The 22,077-nt window shown below is 39.4% G+C and overlaps 1 protein-coding gene across 1 annotated transcript in view; it reads right to left on the bottom strand.

Moving 5' to 3' along the window:
• The window catches only part of LOC105933858 (phospholipid phosphatase-related protein type 4), a 100,960-nt gene extending 79,704 nt beyond the window's left edge, over nt 1–21,256 (bottom strand). Inside the window, exons 1-2 of the mRNA XM_036137829.1 lie at nt 20,621–21,256; nt 10,567–10,752 (exon numbers count right to left, since the gene is read on the bottom strand). Coding sequence (XP_035993722.1) covers nt 10,567–10,752; nt 20,621–20,704 — 270 coding nt within the window. The 5' untranslated portion in view covers nt 20,705–21,256. The remainder of the gene's footprint in view (nt 1–10,566; nt 10,753–20,620) is intronic.
• Between the last annotated feature and the right edge of the window lie 821 nt (nt 21,257–22,077).

The following is a 22,077-nucleotide window of genomic DNA, read 5'->3' as shown; positions in this document are numbered from 1 at the left end:
TTCCCTATTTGACAATGAAAAAGAGAAAAGCTTTGTATTTCGATTTTTTTTGTATTTTAAAACAAAAATCAAACGGCCATTTGTTTTTGTTTTTTCAATTCCTGTTTCTGAAACAAAAATTCAATGACCAAAAGATACACCGACCTCCATAATCAACCGCTAGTGGTCGCAAACTCAACCTGCAAAAGTTGGATTTGCAACGCAAAGTCAGAAGTAAGGACTCATCTATTAAACTCACAGAGTGACTGTAAAGTTGCAAATATTAACAAACTTGACGAGAGTTGAATGTCACGGTGTTAACACTCAGTACCCTGCTTGTAAAACGTGTTTCCTGGACTCATTTTCCAATGTGCAACAGTGTAATAATACGGCCAATAACTTAAAACTACTTTATTATTTTATTTAGTATTATTTGAACAGTTCTTTTTTATATATTTTAACCCACTAACTGAATAACATGCTAACACTTCTCTTTCACTTTTTGACAAAAGTAAAACATGTCTACTTCCATGTCTGGTTGGACAAAAATGAGAAAATTAACATAATCTCAATCTCAATTTTTGATAAAAGTTGAGGTCTGTCTAAGACTGTGTTTAATGTTTGATGAATGTTTTGGTGCTGATAGTAAACCCTAATTAGTTCATGGATATTTTATTGCAAATGGAAAAATACTAATATGCTTGAATGATATTAAACTTTTTCTTTTACTAAACTGAGTTTATAAACCATTGAGGTACATTATCTAAATTGTGACAGTAATGCCTTCATGCACTTTTTTCTTAATTGAGTATAGATCTCTTGATAAGTGCATTTTTCTTTAGTTTCAGCAATTTGAAACATAAAAGTAAATTCATTGTTAATGTTAAGCAATTACTTAATGAACTAGTAAAAGGCAAAATTGTACATTTTGTTTATTCAACTAAGATAGGCATGGTCTGTTTCCTTGTTTGTTACTTTTGTTATTTATTTATTATTATTCCTTTTACTTTAACTGGCATTTACTACAGCTAAAACAGGAACTTAACTGACCCTTCATAGACATTCAGGTTTAATGTATTGCCAGAAAACTTAATGAAGACAACAAGAATGGGAATGGCGCAGGAGCGGGAGTCAAGCGGGATGGGAGTGGGAGTAATATTACCAGGAGCGGGACGGGACATGACTTTTTTTCAGTGGGAGTGGGATGGGACAAGAGTGAAAATCCACTCCTGTGTCACCCACTAAAGCTCATCCTGTAACAGAATCGCATGGTTTACTAATACATAGCAATGGCGCTTGCATGCGCACATCAATATTTATAGCAGCTAACAGGTGATGTGCAATCCAGTAATATATAATAATGGTAAGAACATCATGAAGTAATTTTGTTCTAACAGACCTGATAGGGAGAACACATTTCTCTGTTCTTGTGGAGTATGTATTGGCATTTAAGTGCAAGGGAGGATATCTACCAATGAATAAACATAAGATTGGAAACCCAACTATGCCTGAATATAAAAAGCTATTATAAAAAAATGGGAAAAAGAAACCAAACCATGTGAATTAGAATAATTGCATGTTCAAGATAGTAAAATAGTCACACACATCAGTTGTATTCATCAAGATATGGACAACATTGTAAAAAATATTTACACATACCATGCTACCATGCTTTCATAACTTTTGAGTCATGCATTGCAAACACAGTTTCATAGCACTGATTACTATGTTTTATATGTAGTTATGATTTTTATCCAAACAAAAGTACATATGCCACTTGTATTTTATGCTATTTGTATACCTTCAATTATAATTACTAACTATAGAATCACTGTGAAAATGGATTTCCAAATGTAGCTATTTTCACTTGAATAAACCCCTAGCAATGTTTTCATTTTAGCACAGCACTTTATAATGATTCAAAATGTCAGTTGGTTGCCATAGTGGAAATACCCATCCAAACTGAAAGAAAATATTTTCTTTACCCTTAATTCCTTAGTCTACAAAGCTAAATCAGTTAAAATGACACACTCAAAGGATACTAAAAGCATTATGGCTAAAAGCAATACAGTGCTGATAAACATATCTTATAAGTATTAAGAACAAAAAGAACAGAACGCGCATCGACACGGGTTTTGCTCTATGAGCTCGACACATGCGCCGACGCATCGGTGTTGCCGACCCATCACTAATATATATATACAGTGTCCGAAATTAACTTTGTTATTCACCGGCCAAGTTGGCCGGTAGATGTAAAAATCAACCGGCCAGGCATATTTTTTACCGGCCAAAATATTAATTTTGACCAGACCTCAACTTTTATAAAAATTAAGAGTGAAATTATGTTAATTATGGGGGGCGTGGTTGGGGGCGTGGCTGACTGGAACCTGGAAGAGAAATCTTTGTTTCCTGAATTAAAAAAATATATATATTGTAGTTGATTATAAAAGACACAATATGAATTATCAGATTCACATCCAGCCGATAAAAAACACTACAGATTATCATTATTCTATCCATGTTGGCCTTATTTGTGAATGAGGCAGAGTTTCATCAAGCCTGTACGGTCAGTGGGGGTTCTAGACCAAATTGTAGCAGGGTGGGTCAGGGTGGGGTGGGGCCAGTGTTTTTTCACAGGGGCACAGAACAAAAGATTTGGGGGGGGGGGGGGGGGGGACTTAACAGGTCAACATTTCATCGTTTAAAATATTAAGTAAGCCAAAGAGCCAATTGTGGCTCTGGAACTGCAGGTTGCAGACCCCTGATCTTTTCTCAATACAGCGGGAGCTTAACGTGAAACAGCTTGATTTTAATTATTGTTATTTTTTTTATATTTATTTTTTAATTATTTTGTTATTTTATTATTGGGTAAAACCATAAACGAAAAAAATGCAACTGATCCAAATGACCAGTCAGTCACGTTATCTTTGTCAGCATTTATCATCCTAAGAAATTTAACATCATGTTTTTAGTACAGGGGCCATAACAGGGGCCAGGAACAGTTCTACATGGGCATAGGCCCCTGTTGGCCCCTGTTCAGAACCGCCCCAGTGTATGGTTCAAAATTTTCCCCTAAGCTGCAACACTTAAAGCACTCAGGGTTCACGCTGCGTCTTTACGCTGATCTCGCTGCTGGATTTTACCCTCGTGCGCTGCGCCCCCGATGTTACAGGTTACATGTAACGTAATTTTGCGAACCTGAATTCAAGCGCAACGCACCACGCCCACTGAAGCACCGCTGGTTCTGAGTCGTTAAAAACAAAAGAGCATGAAAAACAGTTACTGACTCTCCTACTGACTTTAATTGGGACATTTTGGTACGAGTGGAAGGACATTAAACGTAGCGATTCACGTTTTGAAGGCTGGCCGCTGATAAAAGCACCTTGCTCCGAGAGGGGGCGGGGGAGGCGCAGTAAGAGCGGTGAAGCACAGAGCCGCAGCGCAGGTAGTTAAAAAAATCCGAATAAATAAGAACGAAACTTATAAACAGACTAATTGGCGTTTTAGACTGTATCTGGTTAGCAGATCTGTTTTCTGATCCAGCGTTCAGCCATGACTGGTTCTGAATGTGAAAGAAGCTGAACCAGCACCGCAGAAGGCGGGTCTAGACTGAGCTCTGGATGGACAGAGCTGTGAACGGATCGTATGGGTTTTGTTATTTTTATGTTACTTTTATTTTATTTGGTACAAACATTTACTCGCCATGTGGCAGCTAGCCCTCTGAAATTCACTCGCCAAACGGGAAATTTACTCGCATTTGGCGACTGGCGAGTGTTAATTTCGGACCCTGTATATATATATATATATATATATATATATATATATATATATATATATATATATATATGCAGTGTGCGATTTGCAAAAAAAAAACAGAGGGGGGGAGGGTAATTTCAAAAGTTGTATTAATGAATCAAAGTTTTATTAATAATGGTTAGCTAGCAGGTGCTCTTTCAGGTAGCTAGCTAGATCCAGTAGGTTAGACTTTTGTTTTTAAACTTGCGCCATCTACTGTCGGGACTCAGGAGTGGGTATTAATTTACTTTAACCGCTTTGAGCAGAAAATGTAATAATACTCTTTAAATACAAACAACAAAATTAATTTACAAATGTGAAGGACACAAGACATGTATTAATATCAATTTTGAAAAATCCATCATATTCAGGGGTTAAAGCAAAAACAATCAATTTGACTGAAAACATTTTCTAGTCAGCCCATATATTCCCGGGCCGTGGACGTCATGCCACCTTAGTAACCTCATTTGCTTATTGTAACAAGTCCACTTTAACCAAATCTGACAGTTCCATTGACAATTCCTGTATCTCTCCCACCTTCCAGCTTCAGAGCCTTTGCACCATCAAGGACAGCCCTCCGCATAATCTCCTTCACTTTCCACATCCATAACATCACCTGGTCAACTTTCATATTTGCAGCATCAAGCAAGTTCTTCCTTCGCAATTTTGCCAAACTGGTCCACAGTCCACTCACCTTTCCACTTTACAATTTCAAAACCCTCCATAAACTGCAGCTAATTCAAAAGACAGCATCTTGCATCGTTACATCATCTTCTTCACACCTGTACATTAACTCTACTGTAACATTCAATATAAATCAATCCTATATACTGTGTGTCCCCACCTCTCGCTCATTGACTGCTGGAGATGGTCAACAGCCCCTCCACGACCTTCTTTGTTACAGAAAAGCGCAGGTGGAATAATATTTATGATTTTTTTTTTACTTTTTCCGAATCAGACCCAGTCAAACCGGGACATCGTTTCACATTCCGACCCTCCTTCTTCTTCTTAAAAAAAAGCGCGTCATGCTAAATAAGCCGAGCTACAGCGTTACTCTTTCAGTTTTAAATAAAACATAACAGGAACAGACACACTTACCGAGGGAAGTCAGCTGTTTTATGCACTGAACTTTCTGACCTGCTGGTTTACATAAATCCAAAGAAAACCTTTGACTACTGCTTCTTTCATTCATAGCATCTGTGGTCAGTTTGAGATTTTCTTTTAAAAGTTAAAATGATTGAACACCGATAAACCTCAGACTGGTAGAGTTCCGCTTTGCGAAGACCCGCCCTACTCTACTTCTGATTGGCTAATGTCCTAGCTCTGCCAGATTTCATTGGTTAAGTGCAGCTTCTGTTTAAAATCTTGAATAAAAAGTCTACACGGAACATTTTGCGCTCATTTTCCAAATGACAAAAGTCCCTCACAGCGACGGAGAACATTAAACCCCTGGGAGGGGGGGGGGGGGGGGGAGTATCCCCCCCAGGGATAAAACGCGAATGACCAGAGGGGGGAACGTCACAACCAGAGGGGAGGGAAATCCCCCCCACCCACCCCCCCCAGCAAATCACACCCTGTATATATATTTCTTTTGTGGAGAATGTTGTATAAAATTATGTTGTTTGTATATCTGGAGCGTGTAACGAAAATAATTTCCCTCTGGGATTATTCAAGTATTTCTGATTCTGACTGATTCTGATTCCTACCAGTTTTACATTATTTACTTCAAAAAGTAAAACATTTCACTAATGATCTTCTAGCACAGGGTTTCCCAAAGTGTGGTGCGCACGAGCTGCCACTAGGGGGTGCGCGAGGCAAAAACTGTAATGGCGTCTGACGAGTTTTTTTTTTTTTCCCAGCAATGGAGATGTGTAAATAAGCATTTCTTTTGTAAAGCTCAAAAAACTGTGAATTTAATCAATCAATAAAAATGTATTGTAATGATACTTATTAGACTTTATTGCTAAATGCTGTTGCATACTTACTGTTCCTTTAAATCAGATTGCTTTGAGGGTCATAGCGAAAGAAATGTGTGGCTTTCGGGGAGAGGGGTCGTGATTCGGGGGACCGGCGGAGTGAAAGCTGTCCCGTCCTATTCGTCCTAAAATAAAGTGTTAGCAGCAAAACCTCGTCTGGTGCTTGGGTGTCAGTATTAACACGAAAATGTTAATAAACTGTATTTATTTAGAAGAAATCTTCTTCTACGCTTCATTTTAAGATGAAAAATCCGCATTGTGCTGTATATGCGCACATGGCTTGTGGTCTCTGCTTCAATAGTTCTCGCAAATACGCTCTATAGGCTGAAATCTGGGGAACAGGTGAGACATCTAAGGTGAAAGTTAGTCATTAAAGAGGAGAGGAAGAGAGTCAGAGAGAAATTGGAGGCAACAGAGGAGAGAATCAGCTGCAGCTGCTGAGGGGGGGGGATTAGGTGTGATAGACGCGATTTCTGGATAATGCTCACACAGATCTGTAATACTTTTCATTGTGATTCAGACAGGTGCAGACTGCACCATGCAGTTAATTTTAAAGAGGCAGTTTTAGCGCATATTCAGACAGAAACGGGCTGGGGGAGCCGAGGTGTGTTGCCGTGGGCGTGTTTACCCACTGAAGGTAACCGCTGTGAAACAATCAGAAAGATTTCTCTGATTAATAACATCTTTAAGGAGCGCCAGAGTTATTGTTACTCTGTGCTGCTTCACCAGTTCTCGCTCGCTCGTCACCGGACACAAATCGAAGTGCTTCTTGTATTTTGCGGCGGAAATTGTGCGTCAGACTCAGAGTTACGACGTTTGATTTGTAACTGCAACCGTTAGATAGATAGATAGATAGATAGATAGATAGATAGATAGATAGATAGATAGATAGATAGATAGATAGATAGATAGATAGATAGAGGGTTGGACAATGGAACTGAAACACCTCTCATTTTAGTGTGGGAGGTTTCATGGCTAAATTGGACCAGCCTGGTGGCCAAACTTCATTATTTTCATTCACTTCATTATTTGAACCAATAAGAGCAGAGTGTGAAGGTCCAATTAGCAGGGTAAGAGCGCAGTTTTGCTCAAAATATTGCAATGCACATAACATTATGGGTGACATACCAGAGTTCAAAAGAGGACAAATTGTTGGTGCACGTCTTGCTGGCGCATCTGTGACCTAGACAGCAAGTCTTTGTGATGTATTGAGAGCCACTGTATCCAGGGTAATGTCAGCATACCACCAAGAAGGACCAACCACATCCAACAGGATTAACTGTGGACGCAAGAGGAAGCTGTCTGAAAGGGATGTTCGGGTGCTAACCCGGATTGTATCCAAAAAACATAAAACCACGGCTCCCCAAATCACAGCAGAATTAAATGTGCACCTCAACTCTCCTGTTTCCACCAAAACTGTCCGTCGGGAGCTCCACAGGGTCAATATCCACGGCCGGGCTGCTATAGCCAAACCTTTGGTCACTCGTGCCAATGCCAAACGTTGGTTTCCATGGTGCAAGGAGCGCAAATCTTGGGCTGTGGACAATTTGAAACATGTATTGTTCTCTGATGAGTCCACCTTTACTGTTTTCCCCACATCTGGAAGAGTTACGGTGTGGTGAAGCCCCAAAGAAGCGTACCACCCAGACGGTTGCATGCCCAGAGTGAAGCATGGGGGTGGATCAGTGATTGTTTGGGCTGTCATATCATGGCATTACCTTGGCCCCATACTTGTGCTAGATGGGCACGTCACTGCCAAGGACTACCGAACCATTCTGGAGGACCGTGTGCATCCAATGGTTCAAACATTGTATCCTGAAGGAGGTGCCATGTATCAGGATGACAATGCACCAATACACACAGCAAGACTAGTAAAAGATTAGTTTGATGAACATCAAAGTGAAGTTGAACAACTCCCATGGCCTGCACAGTCACCAGGTCTAAATATTGTTGAGCCACTTCGGGGTGTTTTGGAGAGTGAGTCAGGAAACATTTTCCTCCACCAGCATCATGTTGTGACCTGGCCACTATCCTGTAAGAATAATGGCTTAAAATCCCTCTGCGGCTAAAAAAGTTTGGGAACCCCTGTTCTAGCAGAAACCGTTCCATTGATTTATACAGAGGTGGGTCGATAAGTCAAAAAGTGTACTCCACAATGGCAGCTGGCCCATAGGGGGCGCTCGGGCGCTGCCCTCCCTAGATGTGGAGGGGAAAAGTCAAAATGTATATAGATTTTAAAAGTATTATTAATGCCAGTTTTTACTTTATAGTACATGGCTACATGTAAAAAGAATATTTAAAACACTTCTAGTAATTGACTCTACCAATTGACTCTCATTTAACAGTGCATTTCCACCAACAGAACGTATCATTTCTCCTCTTCTACATTTGTGGGGCTGTGACTCAAGGCGCCCCACAAGTGTAGCGAAATAACCAATCGTATACTGTTGCTAGGGAAAATTTATAAATATTTGGCCAATCAGCATCGCCAAAATGAATGGCTTTGGGGCTCCTGGAATCTTTGCCCCTGCTACACAGTGATAGGTGTATAGACCAGTTCATGCGTGACGTCACGAGCTACATCCGGGTCCCGCGGGTAGGCAAAAACAGTACTGTTTTCGCTTACCACCGTGACAAAACGGGTGAATTAGAGCGTACTTTTAGTTTATTTTTGGAATCTAAACAATGCCTACGACTTGTTGTGCTCCTGGTTGCACACAGAGGCATTCCAAATCGTTGGATGTACGTTTCTTTCGTTTACCGAAGGACAAAGAAAGAAGAAAGAAATAGATAATTTCAATGAACAGGATGCAGGTAGACAATCCCAATCGACTGTGGGAGCCATCATACCACGACAGAATTTGCAGTCTACACTTCATCTCCGGTAAATACAACTTAATTTTGCACTAGTCATTGTTCTACTTAAATCATTATATAAATAAAAAATTAGGATATATATTTAAGTCAAGACGTAAACGTTCGTTTCGTAATAATATACGTACATGAACAATGTATGCAAACCCTCTGGCATGAGTCTGTGAAAAGGATTAATAAGACAAAAACACCAAAATAATCCTTTGTGAACAATGTTTTTTTGATTAATTAAATGCTTATTGTGGAATCGTAGTAATTTTTCCGACTTTTAATTTAAATGCATGTACTGGGTTAGGCAGGGAAATCTATTGGCCAGCCCCACCAAGATTTTTTTCACCAGCCGCCACTGGTACTCCAGTAAGAGTAGCCCTACATGAACATATTTATATTCAAGTAAAAGTAAAAAGTAGCCAATCGAAAAATTAATCAAGAGAGAAAAACTATTTGATAAGAAGGCTACTCAAGTGCTGAGTAACTAAATATAACAACTGATTTAATACTTAAAAGTGATGTAATCGGACAAACAAATAAAAAACTGTTTTACAACTGTAAAAATTCTGATATTAAACACTAAAAATAAAAAAATATATAGAATTATATAAATTGCAAAATAATAATTTCAGGCAGAAGAAGCACTTCTAAATCTTTTTTTACATACAACATAAACCCTATGAAACAACACATGCAGCAGTAAATGTATATACAGTATTTTAGAACAGTGCAAAGTACTTCCAATGAGAATATATATTGTTTACTGTATGTTCACTTGACCTCCAAAAGGATCATTGAGGTCAGCAAACAGAAAATAACATTAAAACAACGCAACAAGTCTCACCTAAATAAAAATCAAGGTTTGTCTCTCTGGTGCATTTTGTTTTTGGTTAAAATGAGTCTGTTCTTTATTCAGTGAAGTTACTCACAGTGTGTACTGTAGAATAGCTAGCAGTTTGAAGAGTAGGAGTATTTTTTTATATATATTATTACTTAGGTAAAAGTACAGTGCTGTAGAACTACTCCTAAAAGTACATTTAGTTAAAAAACTTGAGTAAATGTAACAGAGTAAATATAACTATACTACTACCCACCTATGAATTTATATACAGTAGCTTTTAAATTAGTCATCAATTTTTTTGTTTGATGTTGGAATTTAAAAATCCTGGATTGTCACCTGTTATTGAATGTAGCATTAATCTTAGCAGTAAACAAGTTCCCAAAATAAGGAACAAACTGTCAGTGTTGGGAAAACGGCTGGTCCATTCTTATTAAGCGATGGTAGTTTCCATTCACTAGCAAACAGAATCTGAATGATTTTTTATATATATTTCAGCCTATAAGCAAACTCTATAGATATACAACCTATTACTAATACACACAAATGTATACATAGCTTTACAGCATTACCATGGTCATAGATCATTAATAATTTGCCAAAAATGTACACTGTTTGCAATCTTTGACGTTATCTGTTAGATCAGTGATTCCCAGCCCTGGTTCTCAAGTACTCCTGCCCTGCATGTTTTAGATGTGTCCCTGTTGCCACACACCTGATTCAAATGATCAAGGGCTGCAGAAGCCTCTTAATCACTCATTCATATAAGTCAGGTGTGTGTCAGCAAGGAGACACCTAAAACATGCAGGGCAGGGGTACTTGAGAACCAGTGCTGGGAACTACTGTGTGACAAGCAAAAGAAAAAAAAATAAAATAAATAGTACCAAAATCTGGCATCTTTTTCTAAAGAAAAAATGCTTTTCATCCTGTAAAGTGTCAATGTCTATCATTGTAAGAGGTTGTTTTAATCTCACTGTAAGATGTTACATCCAGACAGGTAAATTATTTTTGCTTTCTTTAGAGAATTAGAGTTAATTTTTACTTGTTAATGAAATCCAGTAAAGTTTCAGTGCCTGAAACGAATTAAGAAGATGTGATAGCTGTGGTACTTACTGTGACTGTTGGAGCTGCAAATGCCAAGCTGAAGAGTAAAGGGAGTGGGCAGACTTCCTGTCTGGGCAGGATGTAGGGCAACGACAGGCTGCGGTCATTACAACTGTACCCAGAATGCACCGGTTGGAAAATATCGGTCAGCTCCAGAAAATAAAGACTGACAACAGAGGAGGCCAGGATAGGGAGCTGCAACATAGAGGGAGGACAAGAACAATACTCATAAGAAAAGACTTCAAACAATCAGGTCATGTTAACATAATCACTACAAGTAAAGAGGTACCTCTTTACCTAAACATGTATTACTAGGAGCATTATAAAGCATATTTATGACAAACAATGGATAGTTCTTTTCACAGAAACATTAGTGTTAATCTGTACTCCAGGATGGAGATTTTTAACAAAATGGTGAGGATCCAACATAAACTTTTAGATAATTCATACAACAATCCCACATGATGAAAACATATAGGTCTCTTTTTTGCTAACACGTCTAACAATTTGTTCAAGGCATTGTTATCTTATCTGTGACATTTTTAAAGAGCTGGAGACTAATGCACTTTTAGTATATGACCACAAAGCCCCATTAGAAACTCATGTGATTCAAATAAACAACATCTTTTTAAGGCCAAGAGCAAAGGTTTCTCTCTACATGAAGCATAGAAAAATACTTCACTTGATAAGTCACACACTAGGTAAATTAGCCAAACAAGTTAAATCAAGCGGACTTAGACTAAAGTAAGGGCATGAACATAATCAGTCTGAAAACAGGAAGTAAGATAAAAGATCCCTAAAACTTAGAACAGCAGTGATCCTTTCAAAGATTAGCCAGATTACAAAAATTACTCCAACACATTCACGACTCCTCCAGGAGGCCACAAAAGAACCCAGATCAACATCTGAAGTACTAAAACCCTCACCGGCTGCAGTTAAAGGCATACTATGCAACATTTTTAAAGTTAATTAATATGTTCCATACCGTTTTGGATGATTAAATGATTCATTTCACTGCATGAAAAGTGTGATTTTCGTCACTATGCGGCACTGAAGGACTCTCCGGTACTTTTGGAGTCCAGCCTGTTACCCGGACCTGGACTGTCTTGCTGCTCGTTCAATCCTGTAAAAACTGCTGCTAGAGCTCTGCCATCCCACCTCAGACCTTGCCTCTGTGTTTGTCTGCTTATTGCAGAGTAACCTGCCTGTTTAATCCTGCACTCAGTTCGGTTTTCTGTTTGCCTGCCTGTCCATGAATAAATCCTTTAAGCATCAGCTCCATGTCGAGCTGAATATTGGGTTCTGTAACACCATTCATTACACATATACTAGCATAAACTTTAAGATATGTAAAGGCCAAGTTAGTTAAGTTAGTTTTGCACCCACTATGGTGGATTTCATCTTTTAATATTGTCAAGGTGGAACCCTGTTTGTCTTAATAACTGCAATCACTGCCCAAAGAATGATTAGTTCTAGAATGTTTCACTGAAACACAACAAGGTAAAGTAAGGCCAAAGGAACTTTAGTTGAACTACTCTTGGCTCCTACTATCTTTTTCCAAAGATCTGTTTATAAGACTTCCTAGAAATGGAAGAGCAGCACACACACCATTTCACACACACACCCCTCCAACTAGGAAGGGAGGGCTTTTGGTCCAGAGCAGCGCCTGTACACAGTAAGATATCATGTTCCCATTTACGTCATACTGTATCCCTATAAAGGCTGAAAGTTACCCCATATTGTTGGGATTGTTGGGACTTCTGTGAAATGAAGATGATTGTAAGTCCAGAATAAACGAATCCCCCTGCTGGTCACTGAAGAGAAGCTGTGGTGTCTGGTCTCGTCTGTCTGTTTTTTAAGGTTAAATCCTCTCCCACATAATTGGCGTTGTCGGCAGGATAAGTAAAGGTGCAATTACGTATACACAGAGTGTTATTAGTGAATTCTTACAACTTATACTCAGTACGAGTTGAGATGAAACTGAAATGAAATCAGATGGACACTAAACATCAATGTTAAAGAAAATGTACATTAGCCCCATTGACATTTAAAGGATATCATCATGAGACTAGTGAAGACTCTGAGCTGGGAAATCATTGTAATATACGATACTGGTTAGTTTTTCCTGTCTCCTTAGGGCGACCCAGGGACGTAGAAGGGCGGGGTCCCTCTTTGTGTGCTGGACTAAGGGACTCAGAGGCATGATGTTTGCAACAGAGGGGGCCCTGCACCTGGACTGTGAGAAAGCAGTGCAATTTAATCAAAGGATCCCGGAGAGCGACATACGGTGTCAGCGACATGAGGACAAGAACTTTGCCAAACTACGAAGCTGCCAATCCCATCAAATGTTACAAATTCTGATTTTATCTATGCTATGCTAAATCCCTGAAGTTTTTGATTTATGATAAGGTGTAGGATGGGTATATTTTTTAGGAAGATGTTTTTGGGTGGTAACCATAGAAACTGAATGATGATATTATACTATTCTAATTTTTTTAATTTTGCTTAATATGTTTGTCTTCTTTCCTGTTATTTTATGTTTTTTGACGACATTGTGAGTACCATGGCTGGGTTTCTGAGCCATGCTGGTCGGTCAGGTGGTCGGCTGGCGGACGCCCGTGGGGGAGGGGTCCATGCAACAGTTTTTACCCTGAATAAACACATAAATACCAGCGACAGGGATTTTTCGGTTGCATATGGTCAGAAATAACTGGCATATGGAAAAACAATGGACATTTTGTACATTCGTATATAGTTCAGTGCATGTTCTTATTTTATTCTACATTTACGACCATACATTACCAATTTTTCTTTGTTCTTTTTTCTGTTTGATAATCAAAGCAAGTATTTTTACCCTTTTATATTCCTCTAGTGCTCCACAATTACATTATTCCACTTTTCTTATAGTTCCCAGTGTGATTTTTCCCTTGATATGGCTCACGTAAATGAGCCAAAGGGGGGATGTATGGTGGATTTCATCTTTTAATATTGTCAAGGTGGAACCCTGTTTGTCTTAATAACTGCAATCACTGCCCAAAGAATGATTAGTTCTAGAATGTTTCACTGAATCACAACAAGGTAAAGTAAGGCCAAAGGAACTTTAGTTGAACTACTCTTGGCTCCTACTATCTTTTTCCAAAGATCTGTTTATAAGACTTCCTAGAAATGGAAGAGCAGCACACACACCATTTCACACACACACCCCTCCAACTAGGAAGGGAGGGCTTTTGGTCCAGAGCAGCGCCTGTACACAGTAAGATATCATGTTCCCATTTACGTCATACTGTATCCCTATAAAGGCTGAAAGTTACCCCATATTGTTGGGATTGTTGGGACTTCTGTGAAATGAAGATGATTGTAAGTCCAGAATAAACGAATCCCCCTGCTGGTCACTGAAGAGAAGCTGTGGTGGCTGGTCTCGTCTGTCTGTTTTTTAAGGTTAAATCCTCTCCCACACCACATGAACAGATTAAATAATTTCTTACTTTTTTGGTGTACCAAATCAGCATTATAACGATGACATATTTTGTGGACCAAGGCCCTGATGATGAGAATGGCTAGCTCCGTCCCTTCTCTTAGTTTTTTCCTGATTGTTCAATATTCAAAAATGGAGTAGATTAACTGCAATATATTAATTAGGTGTCCAGTTGTTCTACCGAAGAAATTGCTGTTTCATCGGAAACAGGATGTTTCACTCAAACTGTCACACTAAAAGCTTTTGATGATCCCTAAGATTTTTGGGAATTAATCTGGCATTACTTTCACACCTGAGGTAAGGGGGAAGAGATAAGCACCAGCTGTTCCTTCTATTCAAAGATTCAAAAGATTCAAAGGTTATTTACTGTCACCACGTGTTACCAAGGAGAAATTTCTTTTTGGCCACTCTGGCTAAGACTACACATAAAATACAAACTAAAACAATGGACAAGGGTTACAGTGTTTGTTTCCTCAACTGAGCTTTTGCAGAACACTGGTATTGCTTATCCTCTCTCCTTGGCACTGCCATATGTCAATATGATGATCATCAGTGGTAATTCACCATAGATTCGTCTCTGCAGAAAATGATGCCACTTCTCAAAAGTATATGCCTTTGGGTTAAGGCATGAGTGTAAAGGGAGCCAGCTCTTTTAATATGTTAATCTTCTGCTGAGATGTGGTGCAGGAGGACACACGTTGCTGTAAAGAGTCCAGTAAATGTGTCCAGAGGGCAAGCAACAGGTGTTCTGTAATACTTGACCCAGGGTACAAGAATCAAGAGCTGCACAATATATGACACATATATTGTTATAGCAACATTACTGTACACAGATTGGATTGCAATACATTGTAACTGGTCTTTAGGTGGACAAAATTATTTCAAAATTGGACTTTTTTCACATGTAACAGATTTTTGTTTTTTAGTGAGCATAATCTGTTTCCTCAGATTAATTTATACCGAATCAAATGGTTATCAAATGATGATGTCATACTCTCCACTACTGTCAGGATACTGTGCTGCATTGCAATGAGGCTCTTGCCCTAATTTACAGCCCTATATCAACTCACATGCTGTAGTTACTAGGGGAGAACACCGTATGCAGGTATATTATCCAGCATATGCATACTTATAAACAGTTATCTGAATTTAGTTTTAAAGAAAGGCTTGTCTTTATATACATTGTGAAGACTGAACTGAACATATAAATGCATACTGATAATTTAACTAAAGGCTATCTTGTGACTGAACAGCAGAAAACAGGCTGCAGAAAGGATGTATTCCTCCTCATAACGTCTGTAGCCCTGAGCACACAGATATAAAAATACACCCCATTCAGGAGGCCATGTTGCCTAGCAGCCAGTTAGTGGGTATGATAGTGTGGCAGTGTGTGAAATACACGCAAAGCTTTGCTGTGGACAGAAGGAGGCAAATTGAGAAATTAGCACGTCTGATGATCTACCTAAAAGCTAGGAATGAACACCAGTAGAACTGACAAAGAACAGCATTTTAAGACTGCACCCAACAGAATGTGTTTTTTTTTTTTTTGTAAAAGCAAGCCAAAGGGATGGATTTTTTTTATGCACAGATAAAACATCAACATTTCTAGGAAAGCATGAACTCAGCAATAACTCATGAAAACTGGTTATTACTAATTTGTCTGTCATCTACAGTTTACACTGTTTATTCTCAGCCACGACATTTAAGACCCTCTGGTGTAGAGAGCTAAGTCTTCATTTTTGATATGGGGGACCCAGGTTTTTGTCCTGGTTGCATAAGGAAGGGCTTTCGGTATAAAAAGAACTCTACTATGTGCAAGTTGTAATGACTTGGTGTGGGGAGCCCTGAATAAGGGAGCAGCTGAATGGAATCACAATCTCAGCCACAACATTAAACTGCTAGGCATGTGGAATATTGCATCTGGAAAGAGGAGCTTGAAAACAGACATGTAATAGCCCCAGAAAAAAAGTCCACCAAAGTAATAGTATAAAGTACAAAGACAAAGAAGTATGCTTGTTTGTAAAAACAATCTGCATGCTTAGGGTCCTCCTGATTCCAATAATTTGGATGGGTAAGCAAATACTTTTGGCAATATAAACTATAACTTCACTGTGATGAATTGCAGGGCAGTCTAATGGCTCTTACCGCGCTCTTATCGACATTGTTAAATCTGTAGATAAATGTATGTTTTTTGTGTATTTTCTTTTTATGGTCAAAATATGTAACAAGGCCCCTTTAAAGTTGTTTAGCATGTTTCCAACTTAAATGGACATCCAGTTTATGAGCAAAGACCACAGAAGAGGACAAACAGGCATACAGTTACAAATGCTAGGCATTCATCATCATCAACAACAACAACTTTATTGATAAAGCACTCTAACACCAGCCGCAGCTGACACAAAGGGCTGAACATCAAAAACAATAAAATGACACTAAGTGATGAAATGGAAAAACTACGCACACAAAAATAAATTAAGAAACTTGCTAAAAACATTAACACAATAGGCTGTGGGCCATAATCTGTAGGATGACTTGTCGTATGAACTGTCAGGGGGCAACTTTCTTCCTCTTAGATAAGTTGCTACACATGGCAGTGATTTCAAAACACCAATGTTCCCACGTTTTCACTTGCACACTAATATGTTATAGCCGATAAAAAATATAACCCGTTCCGCTCCGATCCAAGAGGTCACATGATTTGAGTTTTGCTGCTCAGCCAATCAGATTGGGGTATTGTCAGCTGTGCAAGTTAAACCAGTTCATCATGGCTGCGCCTGTAATGTGTTGTATGCATCCGTTTCCAGGCGACAAAAGCCCAGTAATAGCATCTTCTGGTGCCAGTTGGCAGAGATCTTGATGGCAAGGGAAAATAAATAGCCCAGTCCATAAATCCATAAATTTTCCGACACGCTTATCCCGGCTGGGTTTGCCCAATTTTGTGATATTTGTGATATCACCAAGACCTGCTGAGCTAGGATAGCACAGGCGACAGGTGTCGTCGTGCCAAACGACTTATCCCCGCCAGAATGTGTATCCCCTGCGTCTGGAGCACATTCAGCTGAAAGAATGAATCCAGTCAATTACATCTGATTTACAACCTATTAGGAGTGGAAATGAAGATCTTTTACTTTTCTTAATGAAATATAGCAATGTTGTCATTACATTATCGTTCAGTTAGTGGGATAAAACTGAAAATGTAACATTTGTTAGTGCTATCGTAAGGGATTGCTATGTCGGTTAAAACTTAATTGATCGATTGAATATAACACGTTGTGAGAAAGAAAACGGCTTTGTGGTCATTTCCAGATGCGTCACCAAAATATTAGCTTTATGTTATTAGATTGCCGCATGTCTATCTGCTGAAACCACAAATCCACCTTCCTGAGTCCATCACAGCTGTCTACTTGTTCATCTTTTTTCTTTTTCTTTTTTGGTAGCTAGACCCGCATGAATGGATCATATAAAGCGTATTTTAAGTGTGATCAAATGAACACTGAATAAAGGTACAACCAAAATTATCAGATCTAATAAGATTTTAATTCAACCAAGAACCATATAAAGATATTAACCATATTATATTAAGAAAACAAGATATGTTGCTTTCAAAAAATCTATTTCATTTTATCAGAAAGTGATGTTTAAAAATATTCAGACTTCACAATGCTGGAGGTTAAAAGTTTTTTTGATTTCGAGCACTCTCCCGACGCAGGGGATACAAATTCTGGCGGGGATAAGTCGTCTGGCACGACACGGGCACCTCTCGCAACCAGGGATAAATAAGCGTGTTGGAAAATGGATGGATTTATGGACAGGGCTATTTCTTTTTCCTTGCCGTCAAGATCTCTGCCAATTGGCACCAGAAAATAGTATTATTGGGCTTTCTTCGTATGGAAACAGATGCATACACCACCTTACAGGCGCCACCATGGACAGCTGACAATACGCTGATCTGATTGGCTGAGCAGCGTGACCTCTTGGACCGGAGTGCAACGGGTTATTTGTTTTATCGGCTATAACTTATTAATGTGCAAGTGAAAACGTGTGAACATTGCTGTTTTGAGATCACTGCCATGTGTAGCAACTTATCCAAGTGAAAGAAAGTTGCCCCCAGAAAGTTCTTAAGGAGACGTCCAACAGATTATGGGCCACGCAAATAGAGATAAAAACAATACCAGTACAAATTAAGGAACATAAAATCTCAGTTGGTTTGAAAGCCAGGAGTAAAAGTGCGTTTCCAAACGAGTTCCAAAAATGGACAATGAGGGGGCCTGTCATATGTAGCCTCGTGAGACCATCCTGATCTCGCGAGGTTTCAAGGTTTCACTCGCAGATCAGTCTGGATACCCTCCGTTGAAGAAAATTTGGAGCCGTTCACCAAACGAACGTCCAATCAGCGTTGGCTTTGAGGCGGGTTGAGGTGTGACGCAACGGGAAGCGCGTCAGTTCAGTCTAAAGAACATGGCGGCTTCAGCCGATGAAACTAGCGTTAGCGCGGCTATCGAGCAAGTTTTATCGGAATTACAGAGTATTTCTCTGCTGAGCTAACGAGCCTTTACTTGCAGCAGCAAGAGTAGCTTGGCTTGTGGTTGTGTTTTCGTCGTCGCTCGACGACAGAGCGACGACGAATCTGATTGGTTTATTTGGCCCATCTATCACCAACATAGGCCAATCAGCTGACCAGTATTTTCGCCCCTTCCCAAAATTACTTCAACGGAAGGTTTCCAGATGGATATGCGGAGCAAATCTATCTGGCGGAGTCAGGTAATGTCATATGTGCAATGGAAGAGCATTATTAAAAGTTGTTTGTTGTGAACCAGAATATCGGAGTAACTTGGTGATGGTGACATAGGTAGGAAACGTCACTTTCTTCTGTTTTTCTGTGACAGAACCCATTAAAATATTCAGCTAAACTAATGAATGAAAGATTATCTACCTTCCTTGACCGAAGATTATGAAAGTAATATACATACTTACTAGAAATGTCTTTAAAATGCATGTAAACACAGTTGTTTGGCATAAATGTTTAATGTAGGCTGTGTTGCTGTTATATTCTACGAGGGCACCCTGCACGTCAAATAATGACGGGAGGGGGCTACCCCGTGCATCAACTTGTGATGCTAAGGGAACCTTACCAAGCATAAGACAAGTAGGGAGTGAGAATGTGTTGTCCAGGTCAGCTAACTGACAAAACTGCTGCTCTTATAGAGGAGGTCAAATTTGCTAATCATCAATAGCACTTTTCTAGTCATGCCAACCACTCAAATTTCTTCACACGAGTGCCACATTCACACAATAGTCCTAGTATTCATATGTTGATATGCTTACAGGTAGGTAACTTGGGGTTAAGTGCTTTGCTCAAATGTACATCAACATGTGGAAGAAAGAAACTGGAATCAAAACAATTGTATTGCAGGCCAACTACTATTTTCACTAAGCCAAAGTTGCCCATTATATTAAAGTTTATTTGAATAGGTGTTACTTTTCCATGTAAATCTTATGAAAGCAGCAACAGTGGAGTTTATTCACACATTTCCCTATTGTGGCTTCATTAAGTTTTTATGCAATAAATAATGTCTTTGGATTTGTTTATTTTCTAAGAGTAAATATATTTTCGTCATGACTGCTGTGTGGTCAAATAAAGCAGACCAGTTACAACATGGCTTTTCCCCCACTGGCTTAACATAACACCTACAACAATGACCCTAGTGTGATTTCTCAAATTCACATTTCAGTATAGAAACAACATAATATGCAGCCCATTATTTAAAATCTAATTTCATAAAATGCTGAAAGAAGTCAGAACTGGTGAGGCTGCTGGGTGGCTTCTCAAAAGGCTGGGTGTGTAGGACTGAAATGCAGTATTACTACAGGCTTTAGGCCAAGAGAAAAAAAAAGCAATTACGCTGAAAGTCAGTGATTTACTAGGAAAATGGCTAAACCGAAAACAGAAAATGAATGTCTAATACACATGACTAAATGAACACAGGCTCTAAAGTGTATTGATGCAGCAAACCATTAGCACTGATTTTGCTTTCTGTGAACACATCACTGTTAAATGCGACACAAATGAAAGACATGCAGCTGAAAATATTTGCCCCAACATTTTTCAGCCCTGCCACACAAAATGCTGGATGAATAACAATATCCTAGAAAAGACTGCAGCGTCACTGGCAGCCAAAGCAAAAGGATCAAACAGGATCGAGCAGAATTAAGTGAGTGTAAGGCAGATCAGACTGCACAACTTCCAACCTGTACGAGTAGTCCACTTTTTTTCAACCCAAACAAACAGAATAACATATAGAGGGTGGTGGGTTTTGAGGCATTAGCAGTCCCCACACATTAGTGAGCTTACGTGGTCATACCGTAGGGCCACAGGGATGTGTGTAACTGAATGTGCAAGAGAAATCTGACTGGTAACCAGCATATCTGTCAGCGACACCATCAGATACACCACTAACAGCCTAATTATACATCATGCCACCATACAGACAGACACACAGATAGATAGATAGATAGATAGATAGATAGATAGATAGATAGATAGATAGATAGATAGATAGATAGATAGATAGATAGATAGATAGATACCTCAACAAAATAAAAGCACGGCAGCAGAGTGACGCTCTCCTTGGTCTCTCTCTCGGCTTTCAGCCGCTCCTTTGTGCGGGACATAACGAGCGGCCGGTGGTCTCCCCCGGTAGCGGGAGACAGTGAACTGTACTTGATTCTCGTCTTAATTTTGGCGAAATTCCAGCCAAGTCCCTGTCCGCCCACCCCAGGACGTTGTGGAATTAGAACCCTACAGGCCAGCCTCCATCATCTGACAGAGTGGGCATGAAGGATCGCTGCCTCTAACAGAAATGTCCGCCGATGAACCTGCGGTCCAATTTCTGCTCTTCAATTAAAAAAAAATCAGCACAGGAATCGAGTCACTGTGCCCTTCACACACGTCCAGTCTTTGTGCTGTCAGTAAAGAAATCATTCTGGAGCCGAAACGCGCGACGTATTTAAAGTAGAGCAGTGTTTATATCCCACTCCAGCCACAGGGAGCAGGGCTCCAGTAAATTCAGTTATCAGGTATTTTTCCTCTGGCAGCGAATCAATGCTGCTCCAGCTCTGCTGCAGCAGGTGGACGGCTCTGCCTCAGCCAAAACAAGCCACATTTCCTGTTGGGGATTTCAAAATAAGCTTCCTCTCCTCGGTCTTTTGAAACCAGGGAACACAGAGGAACGCATCGGGCTGCGCATTGTATGACGCACATCACGTATCGCCATTGATAGCCTTGCTCAGTGCATGGTGCAGGTATACATGTTGTAATGGTGATTTTAAGCATAGTGTCTATCCTTTCGTTTTACGTGAATAAACATAGGCCATATCATTTAAAGGTATTCCATTACCTGTCGCCGCAATTACCTTGTGTGGCAGTCTTAATCCAGGGTTTAATATGTTGAGTCGAGTACCAAAAAATACACATTTTTAAATATCCAAAAAATGTTGTGATTTTTTTAACCTGCTATAAAAATATCAGTCCAACCATTTTATATACCTGCCTATTTGTGCAGGGTCACGGGGGCACGGGTACCTGTTCGACAGGTCACCAGTCTATCACAGATTCCTATCCACTGATGATTTTAATTAAACAAATTAGATTTTCTGTGAGAAAGGTAGTTATGTAATTATTGTAGATCTAGAACTTTAAAAAGGGGGTTTGCTCATTTGCCGTAAAATATGGTCATTTTAGCAAATTATTTTGGTCTCAATTCAAAAAATAAAATAAAAGCTTTTTGGGCTACCAACATACGAACACAATTTGGGTCAGTATTTCTTTCAAAACACTTGCTGTATTAACCAATTTTAATAAATGAAAATAAAAACAGATTTTAATGCACCAAAGTCTACATTTGAGTAAAAGTAATTGGATAACAGTGATCCAACTATAACGCAACTATAACGTGGTTGATAACGTGTTATCACATTATCAATCTGGGATTGCCGCTATCGAACCCGTTTATTGGATTGGAGGGACATTCAGCAGAACTTTCTGA

The sequence above is a fragment of the Fundulus heteroclitus genome, chromosome 6, assembly GCF_011125445.2.
Source record: "Fundulus heteroclitus isolate FHET01 chromosome 6, MU-UCD_Fhet_4.1, whole genome shotgun sequence".
Classification (NCBI taxonomy): domain Eukaryota; kingdom Metazoa; phylum Chordata; class Actinopteri; order Cyprinodontiformes; family Fundulidae; genus Fundulus; species Fundulus heteroclitus.
The sequence above is the reverse complement of the archived record's forward strand: the minus strand, read 5'-3'. Positions and strand labels throughout refer to the sequence as shown.